Source organism: Nicotiana tabacum, chromosome 19 (genome assembly GCF_000715075.1).
Source record: "Nicotiana tabacum cultivar K326 chromosome 19, ASM71507v2, whole genome shotgun sequence".
Classification (NCBI taxonomy): domain Eukaryota; kingdom Viridiplantae; phylum Streptophyta; class Magnoliopsida; order Solanales; family Solanaceae; genus Nicotiana; species Nicotiana tabacum.
This window is the reverse complement of record NC_134098.1, coordinates 3,226,177-3,238,916: the sequence shown is the minus strand read 5'-3', so window position 1 is coordinate 3,238,916 and position 12,740 is coordinate 3,226,177. Positions and strand designations below refer to the sequence as shown.

General features: G+C 38.2%; 1 protein-coding gene across 2 annotated transcripts; it reads right to left on the bottom strand.

Moving 5' to 3' along the window:
- Nucleotides 1-121: 121 nt before the first annotated feature.
- LOC107788640 (serine/threonine-protein kinase Nek5) lies at nucleotides 122-7,054 on the bottom strand. Of its 2 annotated transcripts, XM_016610335.2 has the most exons (14): nucleotides 6,265-7,054; nucleotides 6,100-6,166; nucleotides 5,160-5,225; nucleotides 5,024-5,070; nucleotides 4,865-4,910; nucleotides 4,632-4,712; nucleotides 4,502-4,544; nucleotides 4,379-4,428; nucleotides 3,580-3,661; nucleotides 3,308-3,357; nucleotides 3,124-3,197; nucleotides 2,833-2,884; nucleotides 2,138-2,749; nucleotides 122-1,859 (listed from the first exon to the last, which is right to left on the bottom strand). In XM_016610335.2, exons 1-14 carry the CDS (start codon nucleotides 6,360-6,362, stop codon nucleotides 399-401), a joined length of 2,829 nt encoding a protein of 942 aa, XP_016465821.2. In that variant the 5' UTR covers nucleotides 6,363-7,054; the 3' UTR covers nucleotides 122-398. The 2 variants fall into 2 exon arrangements, with proteins under 2 accessions (XP_016465821.2, XP_075095601.1); XM_075239500.1 differs by lacking the exon at nucleotides 4,502-4,544 and having other exon boundaries at nucleotides 6,265-7,053.
- Nucleotides 7,055-12,740: the final 5,686 nt, after the last annotated feature.

Sequence of the window (12,740 nt, the reverse complement as noted above, 5' to 3'; positions counted from 1 at the left end):
TTAATCTATATACGCAGTATAATTAACCAAAGTTCGCCCCCTAGCTTCGCCCCTGGTTGTGCACAACGTCAAATATGAGAAAAGGTTGGCCTTATTTATGTCCAAGAAAAACAGGAGAACATGACATGAAAATGTCTATTAACAATAGTGTTTTAACACATCCTTACATTTCACATCACAGATCAAAAGATTTATTCAAGTTTCTATCTTTCTCTATTTACAATTACTAAAGTGAAAGAATTACATAAATACTTATGAGAAAAAAGGAAGTCAAGCACCTCTTTTAAGTGCCCCTCTTCAAGAATTCAATAGGAAGTTGAATGACCAAAAAAATGAAAAAGATAAACAAGTGAACAAAACTATAAAACAAGTATCTGCAAATACCTCTGCAGAACGGATCATGAATTTCGCACAGATTCGTCAAGCATCATTCCTTTCAGACTCTTGGCCAACCAAATAGCCGTCTCCCTCGGTGAAACCTTGTTCTTGCCGAAAGGTTTTAGAACGACAGCGAGCTCTTCTAATCTGTCTTGTTCCAGTAAGTCAGCAGATAGTTCTAATAGTCCTTCAAGTGCATCTGCCCTTTGTCTAAAAGACTTGACATCTAACGTTTCCTTTACCGGCCTTTCCTCCTCTGCAGCCGGCTCTGAAGAATCTATTCTTTGTGCTGAAGAGGTTGGACTGCTGTTGTTTCTTACATCCATCTCCTTAGTATGGACACCAATCACCGATCCAGCAAAAGTAGAAGCATTTGGAGCGCCATGAGAACCTAGATTGTCGATATCAACTTCATCTCTTACCACATTTATCAGTTTTCCAACATCAGCATTTGTCTCCATAGTGTCTGTCGCTGGCTGTTCACAACCAACTCGGAAACTACTGTGTCGAATGACATGTATGATGTCGTCAGAAGCAGCTGGTTTTTCAAGAACCATATTCTTTGGAACAACCGTCGTCAGTCCCTTCTCTGACGACAAATTGTTTTGAGGAGGTGAAAAAGGAGGGAGCGAGGGAGTAATACTTTCGGTCGGAGAGCATAAGAGTTCCTTTGTAATAAACTTGTCGTCACCATCAGATTTTGAGGCGCTGTCTGAGTGAGGAAGACTAATTTGACTCAAGGGAACAAGAGGAGCAGTGGGAGAGGCAATTTCTGTTGTCGAGGATGACAACTTCACCATAAACTTATCGTCCCCAGGGGAGGCCGAAGTGGGGTATGATTTCTGATTGCAAGCACCAACATCCAAAATGTGATGAGGCTCCTCAACCTTTTCTACGGAGCATGGTTCAGAATTCTTGTTATCACGGGTTTCCCCTGAACCAAAAGCAATCTCCGAGAGAGATGAGTTAGTGGTTGACCAGGAAGGCCTTGATCTTGTGGTCTCAGTTTCAGTAGCTCTTTCGTGACTTAGGAGCATCTGTTCGGTCAAATTTATAAAAGGAGGAGTTGTTGCATCGTCACAAAGTTCAAATCCTTGAATTGATACAGAAGAAGAAGAAGCAGAAATGCTACTCTCCGCTTGCATTTCTTTTGAAGCTCCTAATGAAACCTTCCGAGAATGCTGCACACAATTCTTTATAGCATGTGTATGGCAGCCATCGGGCGTAGAATCAGGAATCGTTTCAGGACAGGGGGAATTGTCGCCGGAACCAGACTTAACATTATTGTTAAGAGTATTTGGGGCATCATGCCCCACTTGTTTCATCCTTCTCGGAAACGAGGGTCGTCTAATCAGGTTAGGAGGGGTACGCAGTCTCGGCTTTGCAGGAAATCCATCTTCAGCAACGTGTTTTGAAGGACCAGAGGTAGAGATGCCCTCATGTCTAGGTTTAGTCTTGGTACTAGACTCAATTGCAGGCAACTGCAAGGAAAGGGGCATTAATTAATTATAGGACTTTTTTCATTTTGGCCAGTCAACCGAAATTAATTATGGGCGCTAGCCCGAATATAGAAAAACATATACACTGATTATGTATATAATATGTATATTATATGTATATTTATACTTAATATACAAAACTTATACATTTGCCGGATATTATTTTTTAGGGTGGCCCAAAAATGTAATTATCCCTTAATTAATTGTACAAACCAATAGGCAAATACTACTGGAGATGAGAGATTAAATGGCTAAATTACCTGATGCTTTAAAGTATGCGGTCCGTGATTCCTTTTTGCTGAATCACATCCAGCCTTTGCTGATACAGGAGATGGCATCTCTGCATTAGGTTTAGAAGTAGGAGTAACTGAACTTGGTTTTGGGATCTTTGGTAATGGTTCGGTGTTAGCTTTCTGTGCGCCTGAACCACCAACCTTCACTCGGTTGCCCCTCATGGGAGAACTATGCTCTCTCGTTTTTCCTTCTTTCACAGCCAGCACGATACTTTTTATTGTTTTAGGTTGCTTAGCTTCTGCATGACATCTCCTCTCTTCGTCAATAATGTTCTTAGACTCATAGTCATCTGTATCTTCAGGAAAAGTATCAGCTCTGTGATTTTCGTCAAAGAAATGAGGTTGCTCAAAGTCAATATCGTCGTCAACGAAAGCAACATCTATATCAGTGCCCTTATTATCATAATTGGAAGCCCTGCTACAAGAACTTGTACTACTTTGGCTTTCCGCCATGTTCTTTCTAGAGTCACGACCAGTAGCGACAGGTTTTTCAATATGATTTGCCACGCGAGTAGTAAAGGATGGTCGGTATTGCTCAACATACGGCAGCAAATACGGGTGCTTTAGGAGCTCAGAAGCCTGAAAAGGTTGAAGTCAAATGATTGAACTACGTATTATTCCGACGCAAAAGTTATGGAAGAATAAATCCTTGGTAAGCTTACACTGGGACGATGCTCGGGATTCTTTCTTAGCATGCCTTTAATAAGTGTTTTCCTGTGAAAACAATATATAACAATATTTAATATACAAAATTACATACTGTAATGGAAGAAAGTTAAATCGAGAGCAGTTTGTGGAAAATTTACTAAAAACCCGAAAAGAAACTTGAAGAGACATGTGATAGCATCTGACACAAGGATTAGAAATACACACAATTTCGTATTCCTCTGCTTCATAGTGATTAGATTTGATTCAAACATAAAGCAATTGTGACAAACAAATGGCAGACTTACAAGGGTGGAGAATAACAAGACGGCAGAGGCCCAATGGACGACCGATTAATCTTACTTATTAATCCAGCCATGTCCTGAATCATTATTAAAATTACATTTTCAGGTCCGATTTGTAGCAAGTAAGAAGCTCCACACTTGAAGGAAGGGAATCAAGGAAAAGAAATAGAGAAGAGTAGAATCTTACAAATGCTTTAAATGCAGGGCGATAAGCAGCCATTTCATACATACAACAGCCTGGTCAAGAAATGAATGACTTTAATCCACAGAAGTTAATAATAACATTTAAAACATAGTGCACGATACTCAAGCCAACAAGCGTAAGATTAGAAACCGATCGCAGTATCCTCACCAATGTATAATTGGTACTTTATACAATGTGACACCAAATTCTAATAGCACCGCTTGATATAAATGCACTACTTTGATGGAGAGTATAAGGTACAGGAAGCTGCATACCTAGGGACCAAATATCTGATTTAAAACCATAAGGAATATCCGCAAGAAGTTCAGGGCACATGTAATTGGGAGTTCCAACTACCTGGAATGTGAAATAAAAAAATATCATCAGCTCTCTAAACAAGTATCTTCCATCCTTACTTCTTGTAAAAGATGGGTGGGGTGGAAACTCTTCATCCTTGGTTTGTTTTTTCTCCGTTCAGAGTGAAAATGTTTAAAACAAACTTCCAAATTTATTTAGGTATTTGCAGCGCAGACACGCGTTAAATCATTTTCAAGCCCAAATGCTTCATCCAAAACACACTAAGCACGTTATGATATTTTATAGTTGTTTTATCACCAGAACCACAAATCCTGAATACTTTCGATTTGATCGGGATTTTGAACTTCCAAAAGATGGATAGCACTTGAGTCAAGACTCGAGAGAAATCAAAAGTGGCGTGTATATGTCGGTTAACAACAACATATTCTATATAATATGTCAATAGATGTGATGTGTCTGCTTTTTCTCTTCGAGTACTAACTATTTATGTTAAAATATTAACCAAAAGTAGAATTACCCTATTCAATATATCTATTCAACGTCATATCCTAGACATCTGAGAACGTCACCCAATTTTCTCTCTATACTTTCTACAGGTGCAAGCTACAATATGTAGCGCTATCAAAAGTTCCAATAGTCTCCATTAACCAAACAATACTAATAATGGGAACGTAGAATGCAAATTTTTGCATTTCATTGGATGGTATATCCAAATTAGACAGTAAATAAAAAAGAAGTATGTATATCGGAACTTACCGAAGAAGCCAAGTCATCTGCTTTCAATGTTTTTGCAAGCCCAAAATCCCCTGCAACAAAGAGTATTGCCGAAATAAGAATTGCATTCATCTCAAGCTCAGTAAAAAACTGCACTGAAATTACCAAGGCGAACATCTTGTTCCTTGGTGAGAAAGATGTTTGAGCACTGCCACAACAGGTTGTAAAAATTACCTTAGAAAATAAGGAGATAACCTTAAATGCCAACATATTTGACAAATATTGAAATACATACTTTAAGGTCACGGTGCAGCACATAATTTGAATGCAGATATTCTACTGCCAATAGTAGCTGAGTGAACCAGTTCAGAAGTTTCTGCAAGGTGAACATTTACTTAAACAATCAACAAACAAAAAAGGCAAGTAATAGAAATCCATTCTAGATAAAGTATACAGTACCACCTACAATCCAAATTTATAACTAACATGTCTCAATCGAGTTATTAACTTAATAATCTATGGACATACCTCTTCTGGAAAATATTGACCATTTTGTTTCTTCATCAGTTCAGCCCTATCAAAAAATGTTTTATCAAAGGGGGTAAGCAAAGACTTGAAACCCTTGTTTACCAGTTAAAGCACTAATAACAGAAAACAATGTCAACATGAATTGTTCAAGAAACTTACATATCGCCACCTTCGCAATAGCCAGTAACAATGCAAACATAGCAGCCCTGCATTTACGATCAACAAAGGGCAAATAATTACATTATGTACACAGAAGTTAAGTCCAATTCACTGGCAAAAACTTCACGCCCTTCACCTTCTCTACCCATGCTTCCTTGAATTCAACAATAAATGGGTGTTGAATCCGTGCAATTAATGCCATCTGCACATCAAAATTTGGATTACGTCTACGTAGAAATCTTGAGCATATATGCATTCATGTAATTAGTATTATGCTCAAAAAAGCCACACATCCCACAAACACTAAGATGCAAACGAAATCACTATCAGGTAACAAAATATATATGCAATTGGCAAACATGTAATGTATCTCGAAAAGCTTAAGGAGAAATGAACTAAATCAACCAGTGCAAGTATTCTTCATAAAGTTCCCCTAATATTACAAGAATAGGATGAATTTCAAGTCCAGAATCTCTAAAAAGTGATATTGGAATATAATGAACGGGCTATCACAGCAAGAGAAGAAAAAGTAAAAGCAGAATCTTGAGCTAGCTTTTAGGGTTGAGTTAGGTCCAAAGTCCATTTTTTATCATGGTATTAGAGTCGGGCCCTCCCAGTTCTTGTTTCACCCGATGTTGGGCCCCCGTATTATGTCGTCCACCCTCTAATTGTCAGGCCTAGGCATGCAGGGGGAGTCTATAGTCCCACATCGGTTGGGTGGGAGGCAATTTATCTCGTCTTGAGCAATCCTCACCTCTTGAGTTAGATTTTAGGATTGAGTTAGGCCCACGGTACATTTCTTTAACAGTTTTCAAGAACCCTTTAAACATTCAATTCAATGAACAGTCCAACAAAGTATGAAATCAAACAAAAAAACAGAAGTGGAAGGCAAACTCAATTGTTGCTAATCTCATACTACTAATCGATAATTTGGGAGGAAAGGGCATTGTATTCAACAAATTAAGCTAAAGAATCTTTTCTTTGAGTAACTCATCTTTATCTCCTTATTTAGTAACTTCAAAGAGAAAAAGGACATAAAATATAATCCTTAACCAACAAAAAGAACAAAAATCCACCTCTTGATGAGCAGATCTCCTGCATCTCTCTGTTTGTCGAGCCAAACGAATCTTCTTTAACACATACCTATCAATTAAATAAAACCCACAAAGAAAATGTCATAAACCAAATCAAACTACAAAAATTCAAAGCACATATTCAGGTTAAAAAAAATTATAGTTTACTTTTTTTTCTCCTGTTTGTGATGCACTAGAATAGCTGCACCAAATGCTCCTCGCCCAATCTGTTCCATGATCTCATATTGATCCATTCTTGATTCCATCTCACAAATTGCCCTTTGAAATGTGTTCAGTAAAATTTGCTTTCGACTCGGACCATGTATACATATGCAAACAAAAATTTTAAAAAAGAGTACAACAGACTCTAAATCTTGAATCTGCCAAATAGTGACAAAATGAGAGACACTGGAATTAAATCAATCACTGTACATTTTCTTCATTCAGTCAAACCCCACTCTAATATTTTGGATCAACAGCAATTCCTCCTATCCATTTGCAGATAAATTCCAAAGAAAAAAGGCAATACCCCTAAAAAAATATACACACAAAGATTGCTACTTTATCAAAGGTAGGTAAGATTTAAACCCAAATGGCCTTTTGGGTACTCAGGAAATGACATTTACAGGACAAAAATTACTTCTTTAACAACATATATACGTAAGGTTTGAATCTTTATACAGCACGCAAACTGACCCGAAAACCACCGTAATCAAAAGAGAAAAAGTATGAATCTTTATCCAAGATTGGAATCAAAATGGCCTTTTTGGGTACTCTAAGAAATGAGATTGACAGTACAAAATTTACTTCTTTATCAAGATACATGCACAAAGTTTGATTCTTTATCCAAGATTGGTAAGATTGGAATTGAATTGGCCTTTTGGGTATTGGGAAAAGGGATTTAGTACTCTTTTAGGTGCTGAGTCAAAATAGAATGAGAAAAAAAGGGAAGTGGGTGAGCTTTGGGCGTGTGTTTTTCCTCTTTTTATTTTAGCATTATTTTCAGTCAATTATGTTTCGTAATTTCTGGAAATAGTTATCTCAATTTAATTACAGCATAATTATCTTAATTTATTTATTATTTTAAAAATTCAAGATAAAATTTATTATTATATTTTATTTTATCCTTAATAGTAATTATTCTTGAAAATAAAAAGTCTTTCAATTATGATATAATATTATAATTATTCAAATACCAATAAATATAAAATAAAATAAAATAGTCAAAACTATCTCGTAATTATTATTTTATTAAGGAGCATGTAAAATAAAAACGCGACACACCATTTGAGTCGCGGGTACCAAAGTATATACTATTGCTTTGGTTTCTAGTTTATTTTTGGAGATGCTAGTCTTAAAAAAACAGTTGTCACAGTTCTCAACTCTTCAAGCATTTGTGGAGTACATTCATTAATAAACACAATTATTTTATGTAGTAATGGTCTACGTATTAATGTTGAAAGATATGGTATTATTATTAGTTTAATCATGGATAGGGTAGGTTTAGTTTTAAGTCACTACAACTTCCAACCATGCTATCTCTTACATGGTCATGAGTTTAAATGTTGTACATTTGGCCGTGTATTTTTTAATTTGTCCTATCAGGTTATTTAAGAATTTAAGTTTTACACATTGAAAATATAAAAATATAATATTATTTGTGTAATTTAATGTATTATAGCATATTATTTATTTTTATATTATCATTAACACTTATTAAATAGAATTACATGTACTTACTTTTTAAGTAGTCTAATAATAAATATGTTGTCACTATTAATGTATAAAACATAAATTCGTCATTTAATAAGTAATAATTTAATAAGTAATAGTAGATAATTATATATAATAATTATTGAATAGTAACCTAAATTAAGTGGGTAGTAAATGGGTCAATCACAGAGAACATGTAAAACCTTTTTACATTTCCAGTAATCCTAGTGTTTTTAGTTCTAGAGTTTTTCAGCAGAATATAAATTTCCTGCAAATAGATTGTATACTGTCAAATCGAGTTTGCTACGAATCAACATTGGGATATTATCATGATGCAAAGTTAGATTGTGGAGCTCGGACCTCAGAGATCGATCGATATCGAGTTCAACCGAGATCGAGCTCGAGACCCAAAGACCGATCAATATCGAGATCATCCAAGATCGAGATCGAGCCAAGAAACAAAAAAACTGTTATAGTCGCAAGTGGGGAGAGAATCTCTGCGGAAATCACGGCTTGAATCAAGGAAAAATCAATTAATTAATATATCATAAAATTCACACTATATATTTTTAATTATATCCAAAGTAGAATTCCTCCACTATATTAAGAGTGGTTATCATTTGTAAAGGGGGGCTCATTATTCATTCACACATTCAGATTTACTAAGATTTACATAAACATCTAGCAAATATTATTCTTTCTTGGGCTTTGATATTGATTCATGTTGCTCTCTTATCAATCACTCTCCATTCAATTTAGGGTTTGTATTCATTCCTTTTATAGTTAATTTCCATATACATTTGCTTATTTTTCCAATTTGTACCAAGTTATACCACGTATCCTTAGAGCTACGTATAAATTCAACTCTATCCGTTTTTCGGGTAAACAATTTGGGGGGCACAGTGGGGTCAAGGATAATAGTGGTTATCTGGTACGAATCTCTATAAAACACACTATTTTACACTTGGTCTTGGAAGTATTTTCGATTTCAGGTTTAAAACAACGAACTCTCAATTAATGGCCATACCTATCGACAACGAAGTTGGCCTTCATGATGAGAAAAACAACCTGACGACCGGGGATGAAAGGCCACTCGTCGATCCCGTTGGAACTCTGGCCGTAGATCCTGTTGACGTTAATTCACATGTGGCAATTGAGGCGAACTAACGTTTCAACCCCGAAAATAGCATTCATGGTGGAACTCGATCTGCAGTTCGAAATACCCAAAATGTTAGAGTAGACGGGATCAACTTGCGTATTATTTTTGAAATGTTGCAAGCTCAACAAGTAGCGATAGTTCAGTTGCAGAGCCAAACCCAGGCACCGAGCAGGGCCGAGCCCGGTCCATCCCGAGAAGTCACCCACAAAACGGGGCCAGTTGTAGTAAGATCAAATGAACAAGAATCGGGGACTAATCCCGAAATTATTAGGATGCTCGAGGAGCTGAGAAAACGAATTTGAGTCGGGAGAAAAGAGGATTTAAGCAAACGACAAAAAAGTATAAACTTATAACTTCAGATTTGATCAGATCCCGGGGGCACCACCAATATTGAAAGGCTTGGATTCCAAAAAAATCGTACAAAAGCCCTCCCCCCCTCCCCGAGCACGACTCCCAAACCAATCCCCAAGAAGTTTTGCATGCCCGAGATTCCTAAATATAACGGAATGACCGACCCCAACGAACAGGTCACCTCTTACACATGTACCATTAAAGGGAACGATCTAGAAGACGATAAGATCGAATCCGTATTATTAAAGAAATTCGGGGAAACCTTGTCAAATGGAGCAATGATATAGTATCATAATTTACCGCCTAACTTTATCGATTCTTTTGCTATGCTTGCACACTCTTTCGTAAAAGCATATGTCGGAGCCATAAAGATCGAGACCGGGAAGTCTGACCTTTTCAAGGTAAGGCAAAAGGATAACGAGATGCTAAGAGAGTTCGTATCTCGTTTCCAAATATAACGAATAGATCTACCACCGGCCACGGACGATTGGGTCGTTCAAGCTTTCACCCAAAGACTGAACGAACGAAGCTCGATAGCTTCACGACAGTTGAAGAAGAACTTGATCGAGTACCCGACTGTCACCTGGGCCGATGTACACAATCGATATCAATTAAAAATTAGAGTAGAAGACGACTAGTTGGGTTCCGGGTCCATTATTAAAAGGGACATTGACTGAGAACCAAGGTCGAACAGGGACCGATACCGGCCGTATAATGAAGATGGTAGGGGAAGCGAACCGGGACGTAACCTTGTACGACCCGAAAGGAGAAGTGATCAAGGCCAAGGGTCTCGAGGCCTGATGAACAAAAATGGGTTCGACATGCATACCAGACTTAAGGAAGCATCGCGGTTATCATAATATAACTTCAACATTGATGCATCCGCCATCGTGTCGGCTATCAGACGCATCAAAGATACTAAATGACCTCGACATCTGCAGTCCAATCCATCCCAGAGAAATACTAATAAAATGTGCAAGTATCATGGCACCATGGCCACAAAACGGAAGATTGCATGCAATTGAGAGGAAAGGTAGCCTGGTTATTCAATAAGGGGCACCTTCGAGAGTTTTTAAGTGACCGGGCTGAAAACCATTTCAAAAACATAGATTTCAATAGACAAAATGAACAAGAAGTGCCACAACACATCATCCACATGATCATCGTAGGGATCGATGTCCCCCATGGGCCAGTGCTTAAATGCACTAAGATGTCGATTATAAGAGAGAAGCGATCTCGGACTCAGGATTACATACCTAAAGGAACCTTGTCCTTTAGTGACGAAGACACGGAAGGAATCATGCATCCCCATAACGATGCACTAGTAATATTTGTACTTATGAATAAAACTCAAGTTATGCGTGTGTTAATTGATCCGGGTAGTTCGGCCAACATCATTCGATCAAGGGTCATAGAGCAACTCGGTCTACAGGACCAGGTCGTGCCTGCAACCCTAGTACTAAACGGATTCAATATGATGTGTGAAACTACTAAGGGCGAGATAATTTTTCCAGTAAACGTGGTCAGGACCATCCAAGAAACGAAGTTCCACGTGATCGAAGGCGATATGAGATATAACGCCCTGTTCGGGAGGCCGTGGTTCCACAATATGAGAGCAGTACCCTCGACCCTTCACCAGGTTCTAAAATTCCCAACACTAGAAGGAATCAAAATGGTCTACGGGGAGCAACCGGCCACAAAGAAAATGTTTGCCATCGACGATGTGATTCTGATATCATCACTATCATCAACAAAGGGATCAGATTCGAAGGAGAAACGGGACACCAAATTGCAACCATAAATGTCAGCCTCGACCCAGCTAGAAAATGAGAAGACTAACGAAGATGATGATTATGGGGCCCAACGATCCTTCATGGTCCCCGATGATTCCGATGCTACTAAATCAATGGTCGAAGAACTGGAGCAAATCACACTAATCGAACATCTGCCCGAGCGAAAGGTATATCTGGGCACGAGGTTAAATCCCGAGCTCATAAAAAAGCTTATTCAATTTCTTATAGCTAACATGAACTATTTCGCTTGGTCCATCTTGACATGACAGGGATCCCACCGAAAATAACCACTCATAGACTAAGCTTGGATTCAAAATTTCATCCGATAAAGCAAAAAAGAAGGCCCCAGTCCGAGGTCAAACATGCCTTCATCAAGGACGAGGTAACCAAACTTCTTAAGATAGGATCCATTCGAGAATTAAAATACTATGAATGGCTAGCAAACATGGTGGTGGTCCCTAAGAAGGGAAACAAACTTAGAATGTGTATAGATTATAAAGACCTGAATAAAGCATGCCCTAAGGATTCTTTTCCTTTGCCTAATATTGATCGTATGATCAATGCCATGGACGGCCACGAGACTCTCAGTTTTCTTGATGTCTACTCCGGGTACAACCAGATACAGATGAACCCGGAGAACCAGGAAAAGACCTCGTTTATCACTAAGTATGGTACCTACTGTTATAACGTAATGTCATTCGGTCTAGAGAATGCTGGTGCAACTTATCAACACCTAGTAAACCGAATATTCGAAAACCAAATAGGAAAATCAATGGAAGTTTACATTGATGACATGTTAGTTAAGTCCCTGCGAGCAGAGGACAATTTAAAGCATTTGCAGGAAACTTTCGATATACTGAGAGAGTACAATATAAAGCTCAACACCCAAAACTGTGCATTCGGGGTTGGCTCGAGCAAGTTTCTTGGTTTCATAGTGTCCAATCGGGAAATCGAGATCAACCCCGATAAATCAAAGCTATCGAGGATATCACGGAGGTAGATAATGTAAAGTCCGTACAGAGGCTAACGGGATGGATAGCTGCCCTAGGATGATTCATTTCGAGATCCTCAGATAGGAGCCGCCGATTTTTCTCACTACTTAAGAAGAAGAGCCAATTTGCATGGACTCCAGAATGTCGACAGGCTTTAGAGGAACTAAAGCGATTTTTATCGAGCCCATCACTTCTTCATACCTCGAAAGTGGACAAACAACTTACCCTGTACTTAGCTGTCTCGGAGATAGCGGTAAGTGGAGTCCTGGTTCGAGAAGAACAAGGTACGCAATTCCCTATTTATTATGTCAGTCGGACCTTAGGCGAGGCCGAAACTTGATATCCACACTTAGAAAAATTAGCGCTTGCTTTAATAAGCGTCTCTAGGAAATTAAAACCATATTACCAGTGTCATCCGACATATGTTGTAACAACTTATCCTCTTCGAATTTTTTTGCACAAACCTGAGTTTTCGGGTCGATTGGCCAAATTGGCCATAGAAATCAGCGGGTACGATATTGAGTATCGACCCCGAACTGCCATCAAATCTCAAATCTTGGCGAACTTCGTGGCTGAATTTACGCCGACCTTTCGTACCAGAGATTGTAAAAGGACTACTTATAAAATCGGGTACCT

What these genes read in the sequence shown, in the direction of transcription:
- LOC107788640 (XM_016610335.2), bottom strand. Translation starts at nt 6,362, where the DNA reads ATGGAATCAAGAATGGATCAATATGAGATCATGGAACAGATTGGGCGA. An exon ending in AGGAAGCATGGGTAGAGAAG is followed by an intron (nt 5,071 to 5,159) that starts GTGAAGGGCGTG and finishes TCGTAAATGCAG; the next exon opens with GGCTGCTATGTTTGCATTGT. An exon ending in CAGATGACTTGGCTTCTTCG is followed by an intron (nt 3,662 to 4,378) that starts GTAAGTTCCGAT and finishes TTCACATTCCAG; the next exon opens with GTAGTTGGAACTCCCAATTA.